We start from the raw sequence: 26,805 nt of genomic DNA, 5'->3' as shown, positions 1-26,805 counted from the left end.
CTGCTTTTTAAAGCAAATGAAGCCCAATTTTCCTTAGCACGAGGTACAATACCATGAAAACAAGGCTAATTTTGATGAGGAGAACAATCCGACGAAGCTGACATTCTACTTAACTCATTGTGCATTCATAAGCAGTATGAAATTCCATGAATAACTGAAGGAAGCTTTGGCTACCTCAACCCACTAACAGATGAACGTGCTCACCATAGGCCTAAAATCTAGCAGGAAAGAAACAAAAGCTGTGTGTGTTCCATAAAAAATATATACAGCTTATTACTATGAACATCAGAAAATTAAAAAATGTATTTAATAAATAATTAAAAAAAAAACCAAAAAAAAAAAAAACCATATTTCCCTTTTTTTGGGTGCGATATTTCTTTTCATCTAGTAGAACATAGCTGCTTGTAGCATTTGGCTCTTTCCTGTAACCTACTTCTCTCACGAGGCTGATCTCCAGGTATCTTGATTTCTCTGCTAAGTCTCCATGCAAATAATTACATAAAACAATTCTGAGTTGATGAGACTGACCATTTGTGTGATTTGTGGGGCAGATTCTCTTTTGGTGATTTGAATTTCTGAACTCTACCACTTGGCCCACAGTCCAGGGTTCGTTTGAGATGACTTTCTTATTGCTTTTAAAGCAGCTTTTTAGTATAAAAATTACTAAAAACTACTTTAAGAAGCACTTAGAAAGCCGTCCCAAACGGAGCCTTAGCTCATATCACAAACTTCTCATGCAGCTGCAGACCATTAAACAAGATTTCTAAAGATGTTCCAGCGAGAGCTAAGTCTGCAAATGGTGAAATGCAATTCCTGAGATCCATTATGTCAAATCTAGGCTGCAGGAGGCAATGCCAAAACTGGTAAAGCTAAGTAAGACGATCCTTTAATTTCTTCAAGAATTTGAGTGTCTCAGCGTATGATGGATCGGTTCGATTGACAGGTTTGCATGAGTTGATATGATCCGTTGCATCCAACACCTGTGGTAGCGTCACATAAAAGACAAATTACTGATGGATTTCCAATGAACATTCCGTCAATTAGTGTTGCTGAAATTCCGTCATTATTAATAACTGTCAGAATTTTGATAAACATTAGTAGATTATGCAAAGTTACTGACAGTTTTCCCCAAAACAAATTTACTCACTACTAGAAAACAAAAAGCATTGGAAAACCATAAATTTTATGCCTGGTATCTTCGAATCTGTGCGGTTTTAATTAAATAAAAAATAATATGGACATTGAAAAATAAAGCAGTAGTACAATGAATGTCTTAAAACAGTATTTTACAAGATACTTTGTAATTTGGTTCATTCTTACATTGTGAAAATTTGCACAGAGGAAGTTTAGTTGCCTACCGTTATAGAACAATGAGCAATTCTGATATGTGCCAAATTTTGCTTTAACTATTACAATGTGATGAAATATATGCTAATATAATTAAAAAACATATGTTGGGAGCTATAAGGGTTAGAATCCTTTGAGATTATGTCTATGTTAGAGAATATTTTGGTGTCTATAATATATGTTCTGGTGTTATAAGCACAAAATAGAGACATAAGGGGCCAGAATCCTTTGAGATTTTATCTGAGATCATAATATGTGATAAGAACTGCCTTGTGATATAAACTGTTCTATAATTTATTTGCTCAATATGGTTATCTATTCAGTATTGTTATTTAAATAAATTGGATAATTGCTATGCTTTTATTTTCCTTCTCACTATATAGAATAATTTTTAGATTGCATTCAAATGCTTCTAAATATTCAACAAAATATTTAATAAAAAGAATTTAAAAATTTAGGTTGGTTTGTGTGGCCTGCTGAACTGTTATAGTTCACTGTGATTTTGTTTATAATTTTTAAGATCTTGGAAGGGGAATGAGATTGTCAATTAGCAGTTCATGATCAGATATAAGTTTATAGGTATTTTTCTATTTTGATTTTTGTATAATAATGGCTTGTTTATTATTTAGTTTAGTTATGTAGCTTCTGTATATAGTTGCTGCAATATAAATATATTTTGATGAAATGAAAGAAATCTTATTGATGAGTTTATTTTCAGTAAGTAGATGTTTAGTAACTTTGTAGCTTGTAGTTTATTTAAAATGATTGGAAGAGAATCTTAAACATTTAAAAACTAGATCTTGATATTTGTTTGTCACAACTTCAACATGATAGGACTTATCCTGATCGGGTTGGGTTATGACACATGTGGATTTGGAGATCGTGTGTGCTATGCTGGATCGAAGGGGAGCTAAATACTCCTGTGTGGAGTTCTTCAATGATCTCCTGCTTTTATGCAACAACGCCATCATCTTCTTTCGTAAGGACTTGTCGAAACAGCTGCTCCATCCAACAATCCAACATGACACCAAAGAATAGGAACGTCGCTTCTTGATTGTTTGAGGAATTCATCTACGGGAACACTTCTAACCTCGTCGAAAAGCTATGGTGGTGGATTCAGTGGTAATCCGCAGATGAGGGGTTTGGCCTTGCAATTGATTGAGAGTATTTTGGCAAGGTGCTATTAGAAAATGAGAGCGCATTGTCCCTCTTGCACTTGATTTGTTGATGAGGGCTATTTTTATGTCCCATTTGCTCGAGTGAAGGCTACAGAGATAATAGAAGCACTTTATCCTACCTTGAAGGAGCTGATGTTTGTTGGTTCTCTAAGTTCTCACTACTAGCCTTTATTGCCAGAATTACGAAGAATACAAGTTCTCACCATCAATCTTAATTACCGGTATTTTGAGGAATATAGGTTCCCACCACTAGCCTCATTACCAGAATTCTAAGGAATAATGGTCCTTTTGCTTCCTTTATATGTCCAAGACCGAGGAGAGATCGAACAGGAGGGCTCCTCTTGCGTGCATATGGGGCGGAACCGAGCAGAGCCGAGTGAAAGCCTCCTGTGTGCATCTGGAAAGAGCTGAGAGTTCCCTCTCGTGCAGGTCTAGGTCGGGACAAGCAAGAGTGCAAGACCTACACTCCTTCATGCGATCATACCAGAGGGATTAGAAGCCTTACATGCGCCTGTGCAGGGTCGATCAAACAGGAGTGTTCAGGTGAAGTCGAATGACAAGTTTGCATTGGGTTGAAGGATGGCTTGATCTGACGGGAGGAGATTTGCGTGCCAAATGCTGAGCCACCTGAGTTGTGTTTTTCTGTTGCTGTCCTTGAAGTTTGTCGCAACCCTAAAAATAGATTTTTTTCCTATTGTCGTGCCTTTATTGCTGGCCTTCCCTTGTAGTTCTATCATATTTATAACCAATGCAGCTTTCATTGATGCCCAACTTAATATAGTCTTCATTGCTATCCTTTGTCACTGCAATGTCTGAAGCTAATTTCTCCCAAAGATTTGAAAATAGAGGACTCTATGATGCACCGAGGGATTTGATAACTCTACTTTTTTGGGACTTATTACAAAGCTGGGAATGACAGATTTGTATTCTATAGCTTGAGAGGGAGCATTAAATCTCAGCCGTCCCTTGACACTTGATCCAACGGCCAGGATGGGAATATGTGGGAGGCTCACCTAAATCACACCGATCTCCTTCCATATTCGGGTAGCTAATCTAGGAAGGGTTATATTAGGGCAATTATACATGATTCCGTATTTATTGTTTCTTTACCATAATATATTGTATAGATTTATAAATAGGGATCATTTTGTATAATGAAAGAAAACTTTTTCCCTCTCCAATTCTCTAAATTTAATAGTGGCCAAGTATGTTTCTAATTTGTTGCTAAATCATTAAATATAGCACTTACAACTAGTTCACCAAACCCAGGGTAGGCAGATTCCATTGGTACAATTTCCAACCGAAAGGCCCATCCACCATAACCTTCAACAATTGGAGTAACTTGGGTCTGCGAAAGTGCTTCAAGATTAATCAGCTCCAAAAAAAAGAAGAAAAAACACAAGTATCAAACCAGGTAAATGTCTTTACCTCACTGAAACTAAGAACCTCAAGATATCCTTTGTTGTGAAGATGGCGAATAAAGTCATTCAGCTCTACCAGCTTTGGAGATCCACTTCTAAGTTCTCCAATCTAGAGGACAGGAAAAATATTTACAGCAGATAATAAAACAAGCGGATTCACTGGATATCCTAGCCTCTAAATTAGGTCCTAAAAAATATCTTACCGTGGGTGCTGGACGCAGTATTAGGCCCATACGCCAAGGCATGTCTGCAAGTTTGCTACCAAAATGTGGGCAGCTATAGAAGATCTGAAATAAAGATGCAAAAATTATAAGAATTTGATTGGGCCGGTCTAGAAAGAGTTGTTTCAGAGGCATACTATTCCAACAGTGTTATCAAGAAACTTATTGAGTTTATTCAGTTTGGCTTGATAGAGCATCTGCTTCACAACAAGGCCTCCCATGCTGCAATATTCAACCCATGCAGTTAGAATTACAAAGAGCTCCGTTAGTTTCAAGAATAAAATAAGTGGACAAAATGCACATGGTTCCAGTAAATGTAAGATGTCAACCTCGCGCCCAAATAAATTAGAAAGGAACATAAAAAAGGAAAAAAAATTTACAAAATACAAATGTCCTGGATGAATTTCACAGGAAACGTTTTTTACAAAACATAACTTCATACATACCATTTATGAAAAAGCTAGAAAAAAACAAAGAAAGACACCGATATACAATTATAAGAATCCCAAACAACATTGTCAGCTATGATGCACCGGCAGTTCTTCTCAAAGAGCGGTGCAGTGTCCAATACGTATCCGACACGACAACCGTCCGACACTCCTTCGACACGTGTTAGATACGCCGAAAATATGTCCGATTAAAAAAAATTAAATACAAATTGGGCATGCGTGTCCGACACTCGTATCTTAAATATTTTATGAATTTTTTTTTAAATATAATTTCTTGTATTAAACTTTTTACTTATTTAAAATATAAAAACTAAATTTTTTATTTCCTATCCACAACACCAAATCAATCACCCGCACTTAATGCCCCATTCATCGAATATTCTCATTTTCATTTCTCTTAGGCGGGTTACAACTTTAATTTCATAACAATGTCCAATTTCATCTCAACATCGTCATCTGATGTCGTTACAACATTAACATTCCAAAATAATCTCCATATCAAAGTCCGACGTTCTCATTACATTGATGACTGATGCTAGCAAGTTCTACACCCACAACTTGACATCTCATCTTTGTTCAACACATTCTCAACATTGGCGACCAACACCCTCTCAACAGCAACGATAAACATCCTCTTAACATTGACGTTCAATATCAATCATTGAGAGAGGAGATGATAATGCTATCGAAAGTCTGACATTGAAGATTTGGCCAAGGGAATCCCAATAAAATCATGATTAGGGTTAGCAATTGGAACCATCGGTGGGGTTTTGGATCGCATCTTCATGAGCTTTCTCATCATCTCCTCCAGAATTTCCTTTCTCTTTGGTTCAACCTGAGGAATAACTGATGAAGCCTTCGACTGCATCTCGATCATCTTTTTCATAATATCGACCAATTTCTCAAAGCGGTTCTCAATAGATGAGAGCCTTCATTCCATGATCAAATATTTTTTCTTCCATGCCTGCCCTGAGTTGTTCCATCTCACTTTCCAACGCATTCATCTTCTTTGATGTCATTAACAAATCTAGGTTCCACACCTCGCAAAATACCAAAAAAATCAGTGAATCTAGTCACCAAACAACGAAAATCAGCAATATGGGAAAAAAAATGCAGCAGAAATAAGCGATGAGGATTTAAATTTCAGCCCAGGACACCACTCTAATACCAATTTGATAAGAACTGGATATAATTTTCTCGAAATCAGTGAACAAAAATAAGAAATTAGAAAGAAGACCACACCAAAACTTTTTTTATTGCAAGATATATGAATGAAAACAACAAGATACAGTTGCATCTTTAATTGGAGAGGAAGATCCGACTCTCTCAAATCCCTAGCCGGCGGCTAGATCCCTCGCAACCTAAAAAATTCTAATTTCAACAAACTCAAAACATAATCATAAATCACCCTATTGTTAGCCTTAGATAAGCTCTCATAATTCCCTCCTAAATTAGCCTTCTTTCACTAAATAATTCCCTCTCATATTTGAATTAAAATCAAATATCTTATCCTAAATAATTCCCTCTCAATTATAATTATAATTTTTCTAAACAATTCCCCATTATTCCTCCTCCTTTTCCCGAAATAATTTCCTATTAGATTTTTGAATTCAAATTAGATCTCTTGCCCTAAATAATTCCCTCCCAGCTGTAATTAAAACATCATAAATAATTCTTCTTTGATCAAGAAACTTCCTAAACAGCCCCCTCTTGATTAGAACACTTTCTAATTCCTTTCCAACCAAATCGGCCGGTCCATCACATTCACATTCCACCCTATCCAATATGGGTAAGAAAAATATGTTTTGATTGTATACTTTCATATGCTTTATTCTTCTCAAAAAAAAAGAATGATGTCTTTTTCATGATATAGATATGGAAAAGAAATTGAAAACTAACCGTTCATTATTGTGAAGATTCCCTCAATCTAATCAAGCTCCCTTCGTTCAATCAGTGACAATGCTCTCACTCCGCTTCTTTTTAAACGAAGCCCCTTGATTATTGCATATAGTTATATCTCATCAGTATTTGAATACCTTAGATAGTTTCTCTTTCAAATGGATAGAAAACACCGATTACTCAATGAAATAGATAATATAAGGGCCACAGTTTTAATGTACATCTTCTTGTAGTTAAACACAACAGATGAGTCCTAATGTCCAATATTTTTTAGTTGAGTTCTTATGCTAGTAAAGGCATCATGAATCGTAACAAGCAACATGACATATAATACATGCCTCATGCTAGGGTACACATCACATTCAGATAAAGTTAGTTAGGTTGATCAAACCATCAATGGTTTCCAAATTCTAAACCACTATTAGATTTCATTAATAGCATTGATTCCCAACACCAAAGTGACTTATGACCAACCAACGTCCCACTTTTCGAGAGCAAAACAATCTAAACCTTTGTGGATTTGAAAATTGTAAAAATGCAACCATAGCCTTGCCTTTTTCTCTTTCAATGATATTCAGGTACACAAGTATAGGAAGAAAGAATTTGGTTCCATTGTGGAAAATAAGCGTTGGTTCATTGTAAAGTGAAAAACCTAAACTGTGAGAACTTTCATGCTACAAGTACACAAAGTTCAAATAATAGTACCATCACATGATGTAGGAAAGTTAGAACTTTGCAAGAATGTGCATGCGAATAGACTGATTTTTCTCTCAATCTCACTATATAAAGTCTGATGTTATGCACAAACAAACCATCATATCTAAATTGATATGCATGTAATTGAATTAGAGGTGTAAGTGAGCCGAGCCGAGCTTATCGAGCCACGAGCTCGAGCTCGTTTATTAAATGAGATCGAGTTTGAGCTTGACGAGACTTGGCTTGCGAGCTTGCGAGCCGGCTCAAAATTATTAAATTTAAATATTTTAAAAAAATTAATAATAATTTTAGTTTTGTATTTTCAATTCCAGCCTGGATTTTGGCTTAAATGTCAATTTGACGCGCCTCTCTCTCTCTCTTCTCTGACAGCCACATAATAATAAATGACAAATCTCTCTCTCTCTTCTCTGATAGCCACTTAATAATAAAGGGAAAACTCTCTCTCTTATTTGACAGCCACAGAGTAATAAATCTCTCTCTCTCTCTCTCTTCCTCCCGCTACAATTGTAAAAGATAGCTAGCTCAATTTTTAAGGTAGAACTCATCTATGTTTGCACTCCTATTCCCGCCCTTGGCTCGTGAGCCAGCTCGAGCTCGTTAACAATGGGATAAGCTCGAGTTCGAGCTTGCTTTACAAATGAGTAAATGACAAGCCGAGCTTGATAAGGCCTAAACTTGACTCAACTCGACTCGTTTACACCCTTAAATTGAATGCACGTGTTCACGCTTTTGTAGACATGATGTAACTTAAAAACAGTAGGCACACAAGTTATTGACATACGTAGCCAAATTTTAATAACAATATATTCAAAAGATATACCTATGAGTCACGAAAACAATAGGACGATGTCCTATCCCAGCAACAAGAAGCCTATCCAGCAACATTGAGCTAACTTCCTGCAGAGCACAATAGGTCAAGCAAATGAACTCATTAAAAGCAAATGATTAACATTAGAAACTGGAAATGTTCACATGGTAGAGGTAGAAAATATGTTTTAAAAATTATGATTTTATTTCTCATTTTATATGTGAAAATAGAATCATTACATTTGAAAGGATTTGAATGGTTTATGGATCTTAAAATCAAAGTTGTTCTCAAACTACACCAATCAAATGACTTATCTAATTTGAAAACATGTATTTAAACTTAAGCAACTTAAGTGGCCCAAGTAAATTTCGGAAAACCACGCTCATATTCGCTTAGCAATTGCAATTGGATGGAATAAATCGGCAATAAAAGATAAGTATCAACTAGCAAATGTTAATTAACTCCATAGTCCATGAAAATTATTCCCAATGCCTAATTTATTCAGCGAAAATCCACAAAGTGGAATTAAAATAGTCCTAGCCTCAATTGCACATCGAGCTAGCTATAATATATGAAATTATTTGAAAAATGTATGGAAGCAATAAAGGTGTCTCATGGATAAAGTTCAAATATATAAAATTGTTACCTTTGATTTATGTCAAACAGAAACTTCCCTTCGTGACATGAACTCATGGAACAGAAATACACTAAAGATCTTACGAACTTCTATTAACTGTCAAGAAATTAATCAAGCTAGACAAGAACAATACAGCACATGACATAGTTCAGGAGCACTATAGTCTGGTGGTACTTTTCACCTACCAGTTAGATTAATTAGATCCTAGCTTGAGTCAGTTGAGCTACTTGGATTTTAATTATATATTTCTACTTATTATTTATTTGTAGGTTCAATATTTGATGAAATCAATGGTCCAGATCAACGTTTTAAAAGGCAAAATCGGGAATCGAGACGTTTTGGCTAAGCGAGGCGAGGCGTAAGCCTCAAAAATGATAAAAATAAAGTAATTTAAAATTATGAATAATGACAAAAAATAACAAAATATTATGTCAATTGTGAATTTGATGATTTGTTCTAAGATAATATTACTATATTACTGAAAAAGAAGATTTAAAATAAGCTCACTTAAAAATTAAATATCCCTTTAGGATCAAGACCCAATGCAGGCTCATCATCACTTTGATTGTCTTCAGAAGAATCTTCATAATTAATGTCAAAGTCATCCTCAAACTCTTCTTCATGTATAATATTTTTTTTCCTTTGTCCCCTATATCAGTTAATATTTCATTAGCTCTAGAATGAAACAATACACAACAACAACAACAACAACATCAAGCCTTTATCCCACTACGTGGGGACGGCTACATGAATCCTTTTTCTCCATTGTGTCCTATTAAAGGTCAAATTCTCGTTTAAATCTAATAAAGAAAAGTCGTTCCTAATATTTTCTAACCAAGTCTTTTTAGGTTTGCCTCTACCTTTCTTAACATAAGTCAAATCTAATACCTCTACTCTCCTAACCAGGTCATTGGAAGGCCGCCGTTTTATGTGACCAAACCATCTAAGGCGACTCTCTCTAATCTTAGCTTCTACTGGAGCTACTCCAACCTTTTCACGTATATGCTCATTTCGTATCCTATCTCTAAGGGTAAAGCCACTCATCCACCCGAGCATCCTCATTTCTGCCACACTTAACTTAGTATTATGCTTCTCTTTTAATGGCCAACATTCATCACCATAAAGCATTGCAGGCCTCACTACCATCTTATGGAAATTTTCCTCAAGTTTGAGGGGTACTTTTCTATCTAGAATGAAACAATAATATCATAAAAATAATTCATTATATTTAAGAATACATTTGAATTCTTTTAAGCTCCAATCTCACTTTATTTCTTTCTTTTATATACATGAGTAATTGCTTCATTGTCTTCATTGACATGAATTTTTCCTTCTGCTTCAACTTCAGAAATATCAACATTCTTAGGAGTAACTCATTCATCATCAGATTGTAAATCATCAACAAATAAAGGGTCAATTTCATTATCAATGCTTCATTGCTTCTGTAATTTTGGATGTCTATCTTTCAGTTTTTTGTTAAACATAACATAAACTAGTTTGTTCATTCGATCTGTCACCAATCGATTTGGGATGCTCCAATTACGCTCGTATGCATAAGCCGAACATGTTTGGCTAAGAACTTTAACTAGAAAAGCTTTCAATTCAGAAACATCATCTCCAAACTGACTTCACCAACGTTCTATATGAAAATGAATAGCATTTTATGAATATTGATTGAAGTAGAAGACTTAAACATAAATATTAAAATTAAAATTATAAATATATAAATTATAAATATACCAAGAGGTTGTGCTTTGTAACATGCTTGTGCTACTCTAAATCCAAACATTCCCTACTTCAAATGAAATTCCTCAGGTTGATCATTCACTTTGAGATAGTCATCTTCAGAAATGAGTCTGTCCATACATACATACAAATCAATTTTCACCTCTTTATCAACATGAAAGTCTTTATCATAATGAAATTGAGGGTTTAAATAGTATGCAGCAACATGTAAGTGTTGCTGTAATTGACGATCCCACTTTTCATCTATAATATCCCATATTTCTTTGTAGGCACTTTCTTGACCTCTCAAATCTTTTGCAATGTTTTCTTTAGCCCTATTCATTGCTTCATAAATAAATCTCATAGTCGGAGCCCTCTCACCATCAACTATTATAAGCACCTTAACTAATGGTGTTGTTGTCTTCAAAGCATAATTTGTACTGTGCCAAAATGAATCATCTTTCATAACAATTTATTTTTTCTATTTTCCATCTTGTTTTTTTGCATATAAACTTTTATCCCATTTTTCAGAAGCAAACATAGCTTCCAAAGGTTGCCTTAACTCCTTGAATCTCTGCAATATTAAATATGCAGTAGCAATATCGTAACAGAAGGTCTAATAATTTCCTTGCAGTGAATTTTCTCATCAAATTGAGTACTCAAGAATGATTGTATATGAATTTACTAACGAATTTGGCCTTCGATTTATGCTGAGGCAACTGTCTCAACCTCTCAAGCATTAAATCAATGCAATGTGCAACACAAGGAGTCCAGTAAAGGTGAGGCCTCTTCTCCATTAATATTCTCCCTGCAGCTTTATATGCACTTACATTATTAATAACAACTTGTACTACCAAAACATCACCCACTTCCTCAACAACTTTATCCAACATTTCAAATAATAATTGTTCATCATTTACAAAACTTGAAGCATCCACTAATTTTAGAAAAACTATTTCATATGGATTGTTGACCAAGAAATTAATAATACTTCTGTGTCGAATATCTGACCAACAATCAGACATTATTATGACTCTTGTCTCAATCCAAGTCTTATTAACATCATCCACCATTTTTTAAGTTGTCTTGACCTCCTCATTCAGCATCCAAGTCCTCAGTTCATATATGCTTGAAAGTTGTAGTCGTCTTCCATAGCTTCCAACAAATCGTAACATATTAATCCATGACAGACTCCTAAATAATCAACATCAAATTATTGATATATACACGATTTTTATTTATTTACAAGCAAAAAAATCACAACACAAAATCAATGATAGGACATATTTTAATAATTATTTGTACTGCCAATAATAAGACAACATGAATACAACAATATACCGATCTCCGGGGGTCCAAGGGGGCGCTGCCCCCTGGCGGGGTTTGACCTGCCCGGTCAGGTCGCGGGGTCAAGGGGCAACGCCCCTGCGGGGATTTCCGGGGCCAGCGCCTAAAGTTCTGCTTGCTTTTAAAGTTCGTAAGTTGTTTGTATGGAAAGATACCGAGCGGTACGGAGCATGTACCTAACGGTACCGAGCATGTACTGAGCGAATGAATGAAAGAAAGCCGAATAAAGAGTTCTTCAAGCTTTCATTACTGTACCTTAAAATTCAAGGCCCACAACACCGCTCACCTGCTCTTCCGACCTAATCGAGGCCTGAACGTTTCCTGCACTCACAACTTAGGCTTTGTTTCCTGCTTTCGAAATCGTTATTGCTTTCAGCTTCGTTTCCTACGTCGTCTCCTTCCGGCTTTGTCTCCTGCACCACGGCTTTGTCTCCTGCACTCACGGCTTCGTCTCCTTCCCTCACGGCTTCGTCTCTTTCCCTCACGGCTTCGCCTCCAATTCGCGTTTCTCACAGGAAGCCCTAATCCTATACGCGAACATGAATCGACAGCGTTGTATTTACATATATACCGAAGAAAAAATTTCTAGGCGGTGCCTCGTACTGCCTCGAGGCATTACGCTTTGATGCGTACGCCTTGTGCGAAAAAATCGTAGGCTTCGCTGGATGGTTTGAGGCGTAAGCCCCGATACGCATGACTTACGCCTCGACTTGAGGCGCGACTCAATGCGGACGCCTCGTTCGCTTTTTTAATGGTTGGATTAATTTGAATCTCGGCCACATGCAAGCTTCTACTTGAATTTCTAGAACTGGAATAATGATTTAAGAGTTGCAACCGCCTTTTGTAAAAAAGGCAGAAAGGGAATCTTCTCCTCAAAAAGATTGCAAAAACCGTATTTGCATAAGGCTGGAAGATCTTTTTATTTTCTGCAGAAATTCAAAGAATCCACTAGTATATATTTATGGTAAATTCTATTCTGTCTTGATCACCAGCATCAGTTTGATATGGGACAAAGATGTTCAGGGAAAGATACATCAAACAATTGGTGAAATGTTGGATAAATTTGAAGCAAACAAGAAGAGATTCAAGACGTTTTTCACAACATCACATGATGTTAATTGTCAAATCCATTGGCGGAAAAAAGCTTATAGACTTGCAGTCTCTAGATGGAATAATTGTCATTGTTAAACTGAATGTTAACAATGAGTTTGACGTTGGGCATTAAAAATTTCAGAGGAAAATGCATTGTGTATTTCGCCATTGTAGCGGAGAGAGATGAGATGGTTGCTAAGTGCTTGAGGAATCATGTTTGGCCATCGAATCAGGAAGAAGCTGTGAGGCTTACAGATCTTATGCCATGATGAATATCAGAGTAAACTGAGATGGCTAAAGAAAAGAAAGACTGCACAGAATTTGATATATTCATTACATTATGAACAAGGCTAATCAAGTTTATATATATAGATCTCTAGAGTACAAGAGAATAGTACTGAAGGAATAACTAATCACATGGGAATAACAAAATGAGGTAATAGTGGAGCTGGGCTGTCCTTTGGAGGTTTAGAAGTTTCATCCAGGTATATGAGTGTTAACACTTTGGATGGATTCCAGTAACCTGATGAGTAGAGGAGCTAAACGTTTACTTATTTAGGCTAACAAATGCAAAAGCACTGGAACAATAAATCTTTCTAGGACTAATAATTATAAAAACAACAACAGCAAAAGTCAAAGCTTTAGCCCTGCTCCAGATCTGTGATTTACCATGCATAACCGATCACAAAATCAACAAGAAATACCAAAAAGGATTCTTGGTTTGACAATAAAATGAGATATTAGACAAGCTTATCGTCTACAAATGAGTAAAGAAATTAAGAAAGCCAAAACATGTATGATTGGAGATTGCTCAAACCTGAAGAGGTAAGCTAGCTCCCGTCCACCGAGTTAGTTTGGTCTGCATAAATTATTCAGTTAGATGTAGATAATAACCATCCTGAATATCATGAAAATTGAAACTACTACAGCTAGGACTATGGCAGGCAGAAAGTTCCATACAGCATTGCATAAAGAAAATAAAGAAAAATACCAATTGAATTTGAAAAAAAATTATGGTTGAAAATGAATAGTTTTAGGGTTAAACCTTATATTTTAGAGTAAAAAGGCGTGCCTGTGGAAAATCAGACGACAGCCATTCACTTGGCCAAAACGTTCCCTCTTTCCCAGCCTCTTGATCTATATGCTCCACCAACCCATCTTTACTAGTGGTTGAAACCTTGTCATCTGCCATACGCCAAGACTTAAATGGCCCTCCACGTAAACCATGAATAAATACAACATCAATCAAAGGGGACTCCCCATGTGAAGCCACATCTATCCTGCTAACATAGTCTGAATTGCCACAATTTTGATTTGAAACATACCCATTGCCATCACCACTTGAAGAAACAACAGAAAAGTTGGATTCTTTTGTGTTCGATGAGTCTCTCGAAGCATTCCTTTCGGAACATTTCCAATGTGGCAGCTCAGGACTAATCAAAAATAGCATATCTTTATATCGAGCACATGCCGATTGGCCCTCAGTTTCCATTAACGACTGTTTTCCAATATTCTCAGAGCAAAATACATTCAGCAGTGTTGCCCTTGCATAACTCTGAATTTTTGGATCAGTGCAACAAGAAATTTTATGACTTGCACAACTCTCAAGCCATTGGCACCACATCTCATCTTGTGCAATGGAACTTTTCACGTTTGGGAGAAGAGAGAGGACTGTGAGAAGCTGAGCAGCATGTCTGCGTATGTGTGCAGCAGGAGGAACACGAACACTAGAAGAATCATTAGAATCTGAGGCTGGTTGGTCAACAGCAACTGTAGAGGGTCGGTCTTGAGATTCCATGGCTCTTGAAGCATCATATGTTTCATTTGCTGCAAGTTTTTCATAATCATCTCCAACAAGTAAGCGTTTAAGCAGGAAAAGGATTCCAAAATCAACTAATTTCTTTTGGTGCTCAGAATCCTCGGAACAAAGCTCTGTCAATGCTTTGATACCCTTTAGTGTAGCAAAAGCTAAATCAGCAGCAGCAAGCTTCTGTTGATTACGTCCCTTCTGGTTTTTAGATAGAGGAGCAAACGGCTCAAGAGAAAGAAAATCAGCAAGAGGAAGCTGATCTGTAGAATCAGAATCAGATTCCAACTTGCTCTTTGCTTGTCCGATAACACCAATAGCTAACTGATTCACCACTTGAGCAGCTGAAAGGGCAGTGGACTGTTCAATTCTACTCTGCAGAGTTCAAACTCAGGCATCATAAACTAATATAGAAAATAAATGATGCAACTATATGGAAGAAAGAAAGGAATAAAAGCAATGAATACTTCCAGGCCAATAATGATGCAAAAATAAATAAAAATTTTGACATAACAAGTACTAATTAATCAGCTATATTTAAAATTTAATAGATTGCTACAAACTTAGTTAAATAAATAATTTTAAAATATCATTTCTTTGTTAGTGACTTGGTGTATCCGCATCAGATTTATTATATGGATAAATCTATTGTAACAGCTTTTATTGATATTATTACATAGTTACAACTTTAACGCCAATATAATGGTTGATTAAGTGATTGTATTTCTGGTAATTCTTGAAATTCAGTAGACGATTTTGATGAAGCAATGCACCGGAGATGCTCTTCTTGAGTACTGTAGCCTTGAGTTCAATGATAATAGCGATAGAGATCTAAAATTTTACACACATCAGAAAAATAAATCTAGTGAATTAGGATGAGCAAATTGGTATAACCAAACACCACCATTTCATTTAATTCTTCAATTTTATTTAGTAGTTTCATTTTGAGGTCATTTATGTGAACATGACTATAATGATAATGCCAATGAAAATGCGAGTTTTTCTAATATTTTCAACAACAACAACAACAATAAGCCTTATCCCACTACTTGGGGTCGGCTACATGAATCATTTTTCCCCATTGTGTCCAGTTAAGAGTCAAATTCTCATTTAGATCTAATAAAGAAAGGTCATTTCTAATATTTTCTAACCAAGTCATTTTAGGGCTACCTCTACCTTTCTTAACGTATGTTAAATCTAATACATCTACTCTCCTAACCGGGTCATCGGAAGGCCGCTGTTTTATGTAACCAAACTATCTAAGGAAACTCTCTCTAATCTTATCTGTCCACTGGAGCTACTCAAACCTTTTTACGTATATGCTCATTTCATATCCTGTATCTAAGAGTAAAGCCACTCATTCACCTGAGCATCCTCATCTCTGCAACACTTAACTTAATATTGTGCTTCTCTTTTAATGGCCAACATTCTTCGCCATAAAGCATTGCAAGTCTAATCACCATCTTATAGAATTTTCCCTTAAGTTTGAGTGGTACTTTTCTACACAATAAGCTCGATGAATTCCTTCAATTCATCCATCCAACTTGAATTTTACTAATAATATCCCCATCTATTTCACCATCACTCTGAATAATAGACTCAAAATATCTAAAGCGTGTATTTTTATTAATGACTTGAGCACTCTAAGTCACAAAACCCCCACTAGATCTATTACTACTAAACTTACACTCAATGTATTCGGTTTTAGATCTACTCAAACGAAAATGTTTAGAATGTAAGGTTAACCTCCATAATTCAAGTTTACCTTCAACTCTATCTTTAGTCTTATCAACAAGAAGAAAATCGTCAGCAAAAAGCATACACCAGGGAACATTCTCTTTCAAATCTCTATAAGAACATTCACGACTAAAGCAAAAAGACATGGGCTTAAGGCTGATCCATGATGTAATCCAACTGAAATTGGAAAGTACTTGGTCAAACCACCTTGTGTTTGAACACAAGTAACAGTTCCAACATACATATCCCTAATGACTTGAATATAAGTATTATTAATCCTTTTCTTTTTTTTAGAACTCTCCATAGCACTTCTCTTGTAACTTTATCATATGTTTTCTCCAAGGTTTAAAATTGTGTAATTAAGCCTCGAGGCGGTTTTTGTCCGTGAGGCGAGGCGTAAGCCTCGAGGCGGTCTGAGGCGTAAGCCTCACGGACACAGAATTGCGTAAATGAGAAATTAAGGGTTTTAGCAGGTAAATAATAGCAATATTCTATCTTACAATAAAAACATCTAAATGCTATATAAAAATTGTGGAAAATAACAAAATAGCCGTTTGTGATTGCGACAAATCGTCAATTAAGCTCGATGCATCCAATCAACAAGCTACTCGTGCCTCACTACCGTGACACCATGAACATAAACGCCCTGGCTCGACAGAGCCTCGTCAATGCCGATGGCCTTCTCGAGTTCATCATCTTTCCTTCCAAGTATGCTCTCGAAATGTTCTCCACGGCTTACAAGAGCTAGAATTTCGTCGAACAGGGACTTCCATCCGATCTCCTCACGCGGGGCATGGCGGTGGAGGACCCTTCGAGGCCGCACAAGCTCCGGCTCCTAATCGAAGATTACCCATATGCGGTAGATGGGCTCGCCATTTGGTCAGCGATCGAGACTTGGATTCGCATGTACTATGCCATCTACTACCATGACCACTCAGCCGTGCATTGCGATGAGGAGCTGCAGGCTTGGTGGAAAGGAGGTCGTGTGAGGTCGGCCATGGCGACAAGAAAGATGAACCATGGTGGCCTGAGATGAGGAGCGTGCCGGAGCTGGTCAAGTCGCATGCCACCATCATATGGGTGTCTTCCGCCATGCACGCCGCAGTCAACTTCGGCCAATACCCGTACGCCGGCTATGTCCCAAACAGGCCAACAATGAGCCGCCAGTTTATGCCGGAGGTTGGCTCGGCTGACTACGGCGAGCTTCAGAAGAACCCAGAGAAGGTTTTCCTGAAAACGATCGCGTGCCAGTTGCACACCATTGTCGGGATTTCACTAATCGAAGTGCTATTGACATACACGAGCGATGAGGTGTATTTGGGGCAGCGGGTGAGCGCCGAGTGGAGCAGGGATGAACGCGCTATCGAAGCGTGGAATCGCTTCAGTGGCAAGCTGAAGGAGATTGAGAAGAACATTGCGTGGTTGAATTGTGAGATTAGCATGAAGAATCGCCGTGCCTGTTCCTATGAGGCGTACACCTCTGCCAGAATTGCGCAATTGCGCCTCTGAGGCGCGCCTCAGTCCAAGTGAGGCGTACGCCTCTGCCAGAAGAGGAATTGTGTAAGCCTCGAGGCGGTTTTGGGTAAAATTGCGCGCCTCTTATTACGCAATTTTAAACAGAGGTTTTCTCTAAATTAATAAATATCATATGAAGATCTTCCTTTTTCTCTTTATACTTCTCCATCAAACCTCTCAATAAAAGTATGACTTCCATAGTAGACCTACCCGACATGAATCCAAATTGATTTTGAGAAGCAATAGCATCACGTCGTAAGCTATGCTCCATAACTCTCTCCCATAGTTTTAAAGTATGACACATCAACTTAATTCCTCTATAATTTGCACAATCTTATGCATTGCCTTTATTCTTAAAGATAAGAATTAACACACTCATTCTCCACACATCTGACATCTTTTTAGCCTTCAAAATAATATTAAAAAGTTTAGTAAGCCAAGAAATTCCTTCATCTCTTAAGCATTTTCACACCTCTATTGAAATATCATCAGGTCCAACAGTTTTCCCGCACTACATTTTCTTTAAAGCCTCTCTAAGCTCAGTTTTAGTAATATGCCAATAAAAACAAAAAATTTCAATTTTCATTTAGAGTGTTAAGGTCACTAAAGTCAATTGTATTTTCACAATCTTCATTGAAAACCTTAGCAAAATGTCTCATCCACTTTTATTGAATATCAACTTCTAAAAAAACTACTTTTTGATCTTTATCCTTAATGCACTTCACTTGAATTAAATCCTTACCACTCCTATCTCTTTGTTTAGCTAGATTATACATATACTTTTCGCTCTCTTTAGTATGTAATCTATTATATAAATTATTAAAAGATAAAATTTTTTGCATCGCAGAATACTTTCTTACACTCCTTATTGGCAACTTTATATATTTCCAAATTTACAAAATTTTTACATTTAAACCAATTTTTATAAATATATTCTTATTTTTTATATTTTTTTACACATTCTAATTCCACCACCAACTATTTTTATTATTGGAAGATTTTTCATTCGATACTTCAAGCACATCCTTTGCACATTCTTAATATTATGAGATACTATTTTCTATATAACATTAGCTTCCTCATGCACCGAAAAAATCTTAAGATTATGAATCTTTCTCTCAAAGGTATTTTTGTTGTAATTCTTTAAATACCACCACCTAGTCTTAGAACAACGAAGAATAATATACTATATTTTTCATACTTTGCCCCTTCATCTTAAAGTACAAAACTAATAAGCGGTGTTAGATACATAGACTTTCACTCAGAGTAATTTTACAATTTATGTAATATAAACGATCTATTTTTCTTACAAGAAAATAATCAATCTAGGTTTTACTATATCCATTCTTATAAGTGATGAAATGCTCATCTCTTTTCTTAAATAAGATATTAGCAATAATAAAATCATAAACTAGAGCAAAATATAATATAGTCTTATCACCTTCATTAGTCGCTTCAAACTCATATAGCCACCATGAATGCTTTTAAAATCATCTACCTCTTTACCAACATGTCCATTTAAATCTCCCCCAATAAAATCTCTTTCTTCAAAATGTGTGTTTTGTATTAATTCTTCTAAATCATTCCAAAATTTTAATTTTAAACACATATCAAAACCTACTTGATGAACATAAGCATTTATGATATTAATAATCTTATCATCAATAATAATCTTCAAATCTATAATTCTATCTCCAATTCTACCCATTTTTACGACATTATATTTCAAACTATTATCTATAATCACACCTACACTATTTCTAGTACGCCTCTTATCAGAATACCAAAGTTTAAACCCTAAACTATCAATCTCCTTAGCCTTCTCTCCCACCCAATTTGATTCTTGAATGTATAGAATATTTATATTCCTTTTACTTATAATAGCAATTAATTCCATTAATTTGCATGTAAGGGAACATACATTCCACGATCCTACCCTAATTTTAGTTTTATGGACTAGCTTATTTGCCCACATCCGTCCATAAGTTTTTCTAATATTTTGATTCCTCAAATATGGTCAAAGTTATTTGGTTTGGTTCTACTGCGGATTCGGATATATGATTTGATTTTGGGTTCATTGTGAGTGTTGGTTTACTTTTTTTAGAAATTGGGAGTCTTCAAGCAGCATTATTAAAGGCTCTAGGTCCCCTCAAGTAGCTACCTAATATTGAGGCACTAGACCAACGTAGGCTCTAGTCCAAGTGAAATGAGGACCTAAAAAATTATTTTCAAACCTAGATGCTCATTGAGTTCATAGCATTATTTAGTGGCATTAGGAAACTCAATATTAAGATGACCTATGTCAAATTGGTATGAGAGCTATATTTTGTCAACATGTCAACTAGAAGGCTCAATATTGAGATCAACTAAAAGATCATCCATTACATCTAGGAGATATGCCAATAATATGCAAGTTATTATAACTATCATATGGACAATGAGAGAATAATACTGAAATTATCTAACATATAGATTATAAGATTGAGGCACTAGACCAACAAGGCATGATCCATAATACTGACATTATCTAACATATAGATTATAAGATTCGAGATTTCAATTGATCTATTAACACGTGAAGTGGAGCAAAACTCCTAGCCTAGAGGGTTTGACAAGCTCAAAGAGGGAGAGTTGAGTGTAGCCCAAAGGCTTTGTGTGGATATTTTTTTGGGTATTTTGGCAAGATATTAAAGAGTGGAAATATCATTTATAGATATGGATGATAGTGAAAGGTGTATTAGGAAATATATCGGGATATTATGTTTGATTAGATTGAGATAATATGGCAGCCCACTGTTTGGATGATTAGAGAGATAAGGAAGATATTGTGAAGATTAAAAATAAGCATGAGAATAATCAGCTTGTAAGCAAATAAATCATGATTCAATTTAATTTTTGTAAGTAAATCATAAAACCAACTTCACAAATATAGAATATACTTGGTTTGGAAAGTAGGAAATATTTGGTTTGTATATTTGAAAATTTTTGGAAGGCCAACTGGGAAGGTTGGACACCAGGTTAACTATGGAGATACTTAGCATTTAGCAAAGATTTCCAAAATGACTTTCTCTTGAAGGAGGGGTGTAGGGGTGGATGTTTCGGCCAAGCTAAAGAAGGTGTCATCTTTATTTTTCTGCAGGATCATAAAGATTTCGGTGAAGGAGCAATCCAAGTCAACATGCCCAGAAATAACAATGCAGATATAAGCAAAAGAGATCATGCATTTCAAATTTCATTTCAACAGTACTAAACAAGACATTAGAATGCTTTTTGAGTTGTTTTGAGTTGGAGGGTTGGAGTAAACTTTGAGGGTTTAAAGCAGGTCAGGTTGTCCGGTCTTTATATAGAATTTATGACGATGGAGGGATGGTGATGATAGCGGTGAAGTTGGTAAGATAAGCACAAACCCAAAAACAAGACATCAATGAATAAAATGAGTAATTGAATCGAGCTCATGCCATAATATAAATTGATGAAGCAATGCAGCATGGCTCTTTTTCATGATTAGTATTAATGTTGAGGTTCAAGTGAAGCAGAGGGAGATCTCTTGTGTAGATGGAAAAAGAGAAGATATAGAGAGAGGGATCGGAAAGTGTGCCTAAGAGGGGAGAGGGGAGTGGGAACCAGCCAAGATATAGGGGAGAATAGAAGCTTGGTCTGCAATAGCAACTATTTGTTTGATGATTAAAGTATTTCCTTTATGGTATGTAGTATCCCCTTACATATAGACAAAATGACGTGGAATTGCACCATAGGATCCAATTCTTAACGTGAATAATGCATCCATAACACAAATAAAATAAAGATCAAATCAAACATAGAACTTATATATTGTTCCGTCAGATAATAGGCGAGCCTTGTCTGGAGACAATGTCAATAATAATTATGACGTGTACTATTTGTTGAATCACAAGCCATGCCATTTGTTTTTAAAAACAGCAAAAGTAAGTTGGGCAAAACATGTTTTCTGCACTTATTTTTGGCTCTGACAAAATAGAAAATAAATATAGTAGGCAAAAATGATTCCACACATAACAATGCAAATCTAATTTCTTTGAATACATGAAAGTGAATGAAAGAAGAGAAATAAGTTGCCACATTATGTATTAAATTCCACATAACTAAAGAAAAGGTGCTATGAGAACCAGGAACGCTGAAACAGAATAAATTTAAAAAACATGGGGAAAAAGACAAAACCTTCACTTTATCAGACTTTGCCATAGAACTTCCTTTTAAAGATGCTGTCTTGCTGGATCCAAGTATTTCATTGAGCATGATAGCTAACCATCCCTGAGAAATTGGTATGGAATCAGGCCCATGGTCTTCAAGGATGTATGAAAGTAATTTTGTCGATGATGAACGTATACTCTCTGACAAAATTTCATGAAAAACCCATCGCAGAAGAATTCCAGACCACTTCTGACTTTCCTCAAGAGATAAATGCATATTACCATCATAAAGCAATCCTAAGACCCTCACCAATGCTTCTTGCAAATGCTTATTTTTCCCAGACTTGCTGGCTATTTCCCTCAGCAGAGTGAGGCCACTATCATGCACAAAAATCCTTGCCTCATTACTCCTCTCAATAGATGCAAGAAAAGCTGATAACGCTATTTGTGCTAAAGGAACATCTTCAACTTTACTAGCCTGAAAAGCAGTAGAAAGAAGACTGGCACTCCATTCAGGAACAGAAACAGTCAATGGCAAATCAAAGTCAGACAAGAGTGCACGAGCTATCAAGCTTCCATGCCATTTCACAGTCCTTTCTGCTGCTGTCAGTGCATTCATAACAGCATGCCCATTTCTATCAAGTTCTTGAATATAGGAGCGATTACACTGAGAAGCCAAAGCCCAATTAGCAAGAGCCCATGCAGCAAAAGGGACAGCCACGTGTTCACGCTGCAGATCATCCCAAAGACCGGGAACCGCTGAGGGAACTACGGCCCCCAAATTTGGCAAATAACTGGTACTTCCCTGGAACTCTACAGTTCTGGTTAAAAACATGGTTGAATCCACAAGGTCATCAGTTGCTGTCAAACTCATGCGGTTGTCCATTCTTGAGAATCCTAAAACAGTTGTACCACCAAGAATCTTTATCGCAATTCCCTTGATTCCAGGATTGCCATCATCGCCATCCTCATTCCCCTTATTATCAGCAAAATGCATTCCGCCCTCCTCAATGACTTCAAGGGCTGCAGCGATATCTCTTATATCTGCATTTACAGGCAAAGATGGCTTATGCATCGAGTTATCAATATTGTCACAGTTTGATGTGACTATGTCCATCAGAACAGCTACAAGCATGCTTTTTCCCCTCCAAAGATCAGCTCCCTCAAATGACACATGTCTAAGTTGCTGCTTACAAAAAAGCAAGTTAATAGGTAAAATTCGATGAGTTTGGTAAGAAGGATATCATGCTTAGCAAACCATTGAGAGACATTACCAATCGATATCATCATCAAAAGCTTACCCATTTATTTATTGTGTGCTTCACGAATCTATTTAAGGTTAGCTTGATGAGATCATATTTGCAATTCACTCTACTTCACTGTTGAATGTAGTGTTAAATCTAATTTGTGCAAACCTTTTTGTATCAATTCCAACCATGCTACCTAGGCCAGCTCCTTTTACTTCACAATTTTTTACATTAATTTTATATCCCATCAATTTCAGATCTATCATGAACATGCATGGATTATCCCAGTTTTTTGCCTTTAACCTTCTTAATAAGCAATACCCCCATAATTTCTAAGTCAGTAAGTCTAATATAAAACATTTTGTACTCTAACCTTTTGGGTTTACTAAAAATTTTTCTTAACGTTCTCTTTGTCACAAATTGGTTGTTATTTGTTTCTTCTTATTCTTTTTTTTCTACAATACTCAAATTCAAACACCATAACTGGTCTTTATTGTCATTTGAAAAAATGGTATACTCGTATATGTCAATGAAGGTAGTTCATAGGTAACAAGTGGGTTCCATCAAGAGAACTCGTTCAAAGCAGTCACATCACCTATTCAAGGTACTCGTCGGCAAAAAATGTGACTCGTCCAAAATCCAAATTAACGATTGTCTCATGCATGCACATCAAGGAACTCATACATATTCTTTCAAGCATGAGAGGGACGCTCAACTTGAAAAAATCAACTTGTCGGGCGTAAACTCCCACTGACATCTCCCGCTCTAGCTATAGAAAGTACAAACTTCAAGTATCCATAACTTTGACCCCCCAGACTTGAACAATCATCAGCTCGTCATTGTCATCACCATGAAGAATTTGCCCTTTGTGCCCAGAGGTCAAAATAGAGCCCCCTGGAATCACCTGGTATCCAGAGGACTCATCCAACATGACTTTTCTAGAGGACTAGCCCAATAAACTTGCTAGCAAAGACTCGCCCAGTGGACTTGTCCTAGAACCAAGAGATGTATAAAGACATAAAGCCAAGCAAACACATATTGGCTCATGGGTCTTGTACAGTCTATAACGGGTCATAACTAATATTTTACTTTTATTTTTTACTTTTTATAATGTGTAATCTTTCCTTACAACCCTCCAAGCACTATATAAATAAAGGTGAGACACATTTTAGATCTTTTCAACACTTCCGAATCTTTTTATAAATTCAAGATTTTTTTGATAGTATCTAAAATTATGAGCATATTTTTCACTCTCATTTCTCTAATATATTTCATTCTCACTTGACTCACTCTCTCTAAGCTCTATGCCTCCTGCCTAGAAGATAATTTGGTAGTAAAGTTGGGTGTCATCCACAAATAAATTTGGATCCAACGAAAACTTTCTTTTAATTCTCCGTGATAGTCAATTGACATATGGCATTTCAAAGCACCTCTCTTCATTTGAACTACCTAGTTTTGACTCGAGTTGTAATATCATTCATCTCCATTCTTTCATATTATGGATAAAACAAAAAACTACCATGCTTAAATGCAACTTATCCTCCATTAGTACTGGCATTATTACTAATTCCGCATCAAATAGAATTCCATACCATATCCTCAACCTTTGAACTATCAGTTATAAACATATAAAGAGACAAAATATGTTAAGAATAAAAAAAATTAATGCATGCAATACTATTTAATAAAAAAAAGCATCACAAACTATCAGTTTTTTTTTCTTAATTAAACGAAAAATAAGATGCTGCAATATGTAGAGGAAATATGACAAAACAATAAAAATTAAAATTAAATGAAATAAAAAATATGAAAAAACTGCAGGACACAATTTAAAGCTAACTGGATAGATAACCTTGTGTTAAACATAGAAGAAAGAAAGAGCCATCAATCCTTAAAATTGCAGGAAACTTTCACCAAGCTCCACTATAATAGTAATATTCCAAGCAACCTCCTATAATAAACAGGAAATGATGCTAAAGTCCTGATAAGAAAATAAACTAATTATCCAATGATCATGACAATACTAAGAAATTTAGATAGAGACGGTTTAAAATAACATGGCTTGTCCATCTTCGTAAGTTAGAAAGAACTAGTATTTCTCATAGACATAATGAAACTAATTGCATAAGTTTTACATCCGGATCGCTATTAAACAACGAATCAGAGTTTCTACATTTAAATGAAAACAACATAGCATGGATCATGCACGAAATTTTAATGGCTATTTATGCTATCATACTGACCTAAGTTATTTGTTCAATGCCAAAGTATATAAATAACAAGGAATGGCTTCACTTTGTTAGGAGTAAATGGAGCAAAAACATGTTCTAGAGTCATGCTGAACAATATATCAAAATCTCTACAACATGTCAGTCACGATTCTACCTGCACATCTTTCTTTACCATAAAAAATTTCTAGCCTTTCTTGAATACCACTATCACAACTTCAGAAAAAAAAAATAATAATAATACCATTTCAATCTGAACATTTACCAAATTAATATCTTTTCATGTTCCAGCCCATTCTTCCTCTAATAAGTACTGTAATAAGCTCATTAAAATGAAATCCAAAGCAAGGCATGAAATATTACTCCACAATGCAGGGCACAGATAAGCAAGAGGCGATTTGAGCTAATTAGTTCTTTTGATAGCAACCTTTCTGTGAACCCAATGAAAACAATTCATACGGCAACCAACTTCCTTTAAACTGTACCCACATAAAGGCTCGAGCAAATCACCCCGATAAATAGCTTTAAAGTTCAAACCACATGAAGGAACCAACACAATGAAAAATCATCCATAAGAAAAAACTAACCTTCGGCTGCCGCTTAGGCTGGAAGGACAAGATGAATCTGAGGAGTTTCGTTATAGCATTTGGCCGCCCTAGCACCTTCTCGCGCACATCTGGGTCAGCGATCAAATGTGCCAGAGCCCTTGCAGACTCCGACTGCGTCCCGCCATGATCACCTCCATTCCTCGGCTCGGCAACACTCTCCAGCAGCCAATCCACTACAGCTCCGCCACCAGCTCCGACGATAGCAGACCGGCGGGCCTCACTCGCCGCTGCAATATCCGCCAACAGCGCCGCTACGCGCAGCTCGAACCCTGATCGGACCTCCTGATTCGCCGACGACAGGACGGACGCCAACGATTTCCACAGAACCGTTGCGGCGTTGCCGGTTTGTACCATCCGGTCCAGCAAGCGGAGGATTGAGCCCTTGCACTTTTCTAGGGTTTGCTCGAGATCCGGGTAGGGCTGCTCGGTCCCTGACTGCGTAAGGTCATCGATCGATCGCAGGGAGTACTGGAGATATACCGCGACGGCGACTCCAGAGGTTAGGGCACCGGCAGCGGCGGCAGCATAGAAAGGGATGGATTTCGGGCGGAAAGAGTTAGAGAAGGACGAAGAGAGGGACGGCGGCGGCGGAGAGATGGCTTTGTGGAGAGCAGGAGGTGGGGATCGAATATGATCTCCTGCTTTTTTGTTGA

General features: G+C 36.5%; 1 protein-coding gene and 1 pseudogene across 9 annotated transcripts; one reads left to right on the top strand and one right to left on the bottom strand.

The window, feature by feature from the left end:
- Positions 1-98: 98 nt before the first annotated feature.
- LOC110093011 lies at positions 99-26,805 on the bottom strand. Of its 9 annotated transcripts, none has more exons than XM_020817754.2 (11): positions 26,132-26,268; positions 25,169-25,267; positions 22,098-23,255; positions 13,887-15,023; positions 13,659-13,700; positions 8,053-8,129; positions 4,305-4,389; positions 4,150-4,233; positions 3,954-4,055; positions 3,775-3,873; positions 99-980 (listed from the first exon to the last, which is right to left on the bottom strand). In XM_020817754.2, exons 3-11 carry the CDS (start codon positions 23,202-23,204, stop codon positions 870-872), a joined length of 2,844 nt encoding a protein of 947 aa, XP_020673413.1. In that variant the 5' UTR covers positions 23,205-23,255; positions 25,169-25,267; positions 26,132-26,268; the 3' UTR covers positions 99-869. The 9 variants fall into 9 exon arrangements, with proteins under 9 accessions (XP_020673413.1, XP_028550298.1, XP_020673406.2 ...); XM_028694465.1 differs by having other exon boundaries at positions 25,169-25,297; positions 26,132-26,262; XM_020817747.2 differs by lacking the exon at positions 25,169-25,267 and having other exon boundaries at positions 26,132-26,805.
- On the top strand, positions 16,867-17,960 carry LOC114579556 (annotated as a pseudogene).

Source organism: Dendrobium catenatum, unplaced genomic scaffold (assembly GCF_001605985.2).
Source record: "Dendrobium catenatum unplaced genomic scaffold, ASM160598v2 fragScaff_scaffold_53, whole genome shotgun sequence".
NCBI lineage: Eukaryota > Viridiplantae > Streptophyta > Magnoliopsida > Asparagales > Orchidaceae > Dendrobium > Dendrobium catenatum.
The sequence above is the reverse complement of the archived record's forward strand: the minus strand, read 5'-3'. Positions and strand labels throughout refer to the sequence as shown.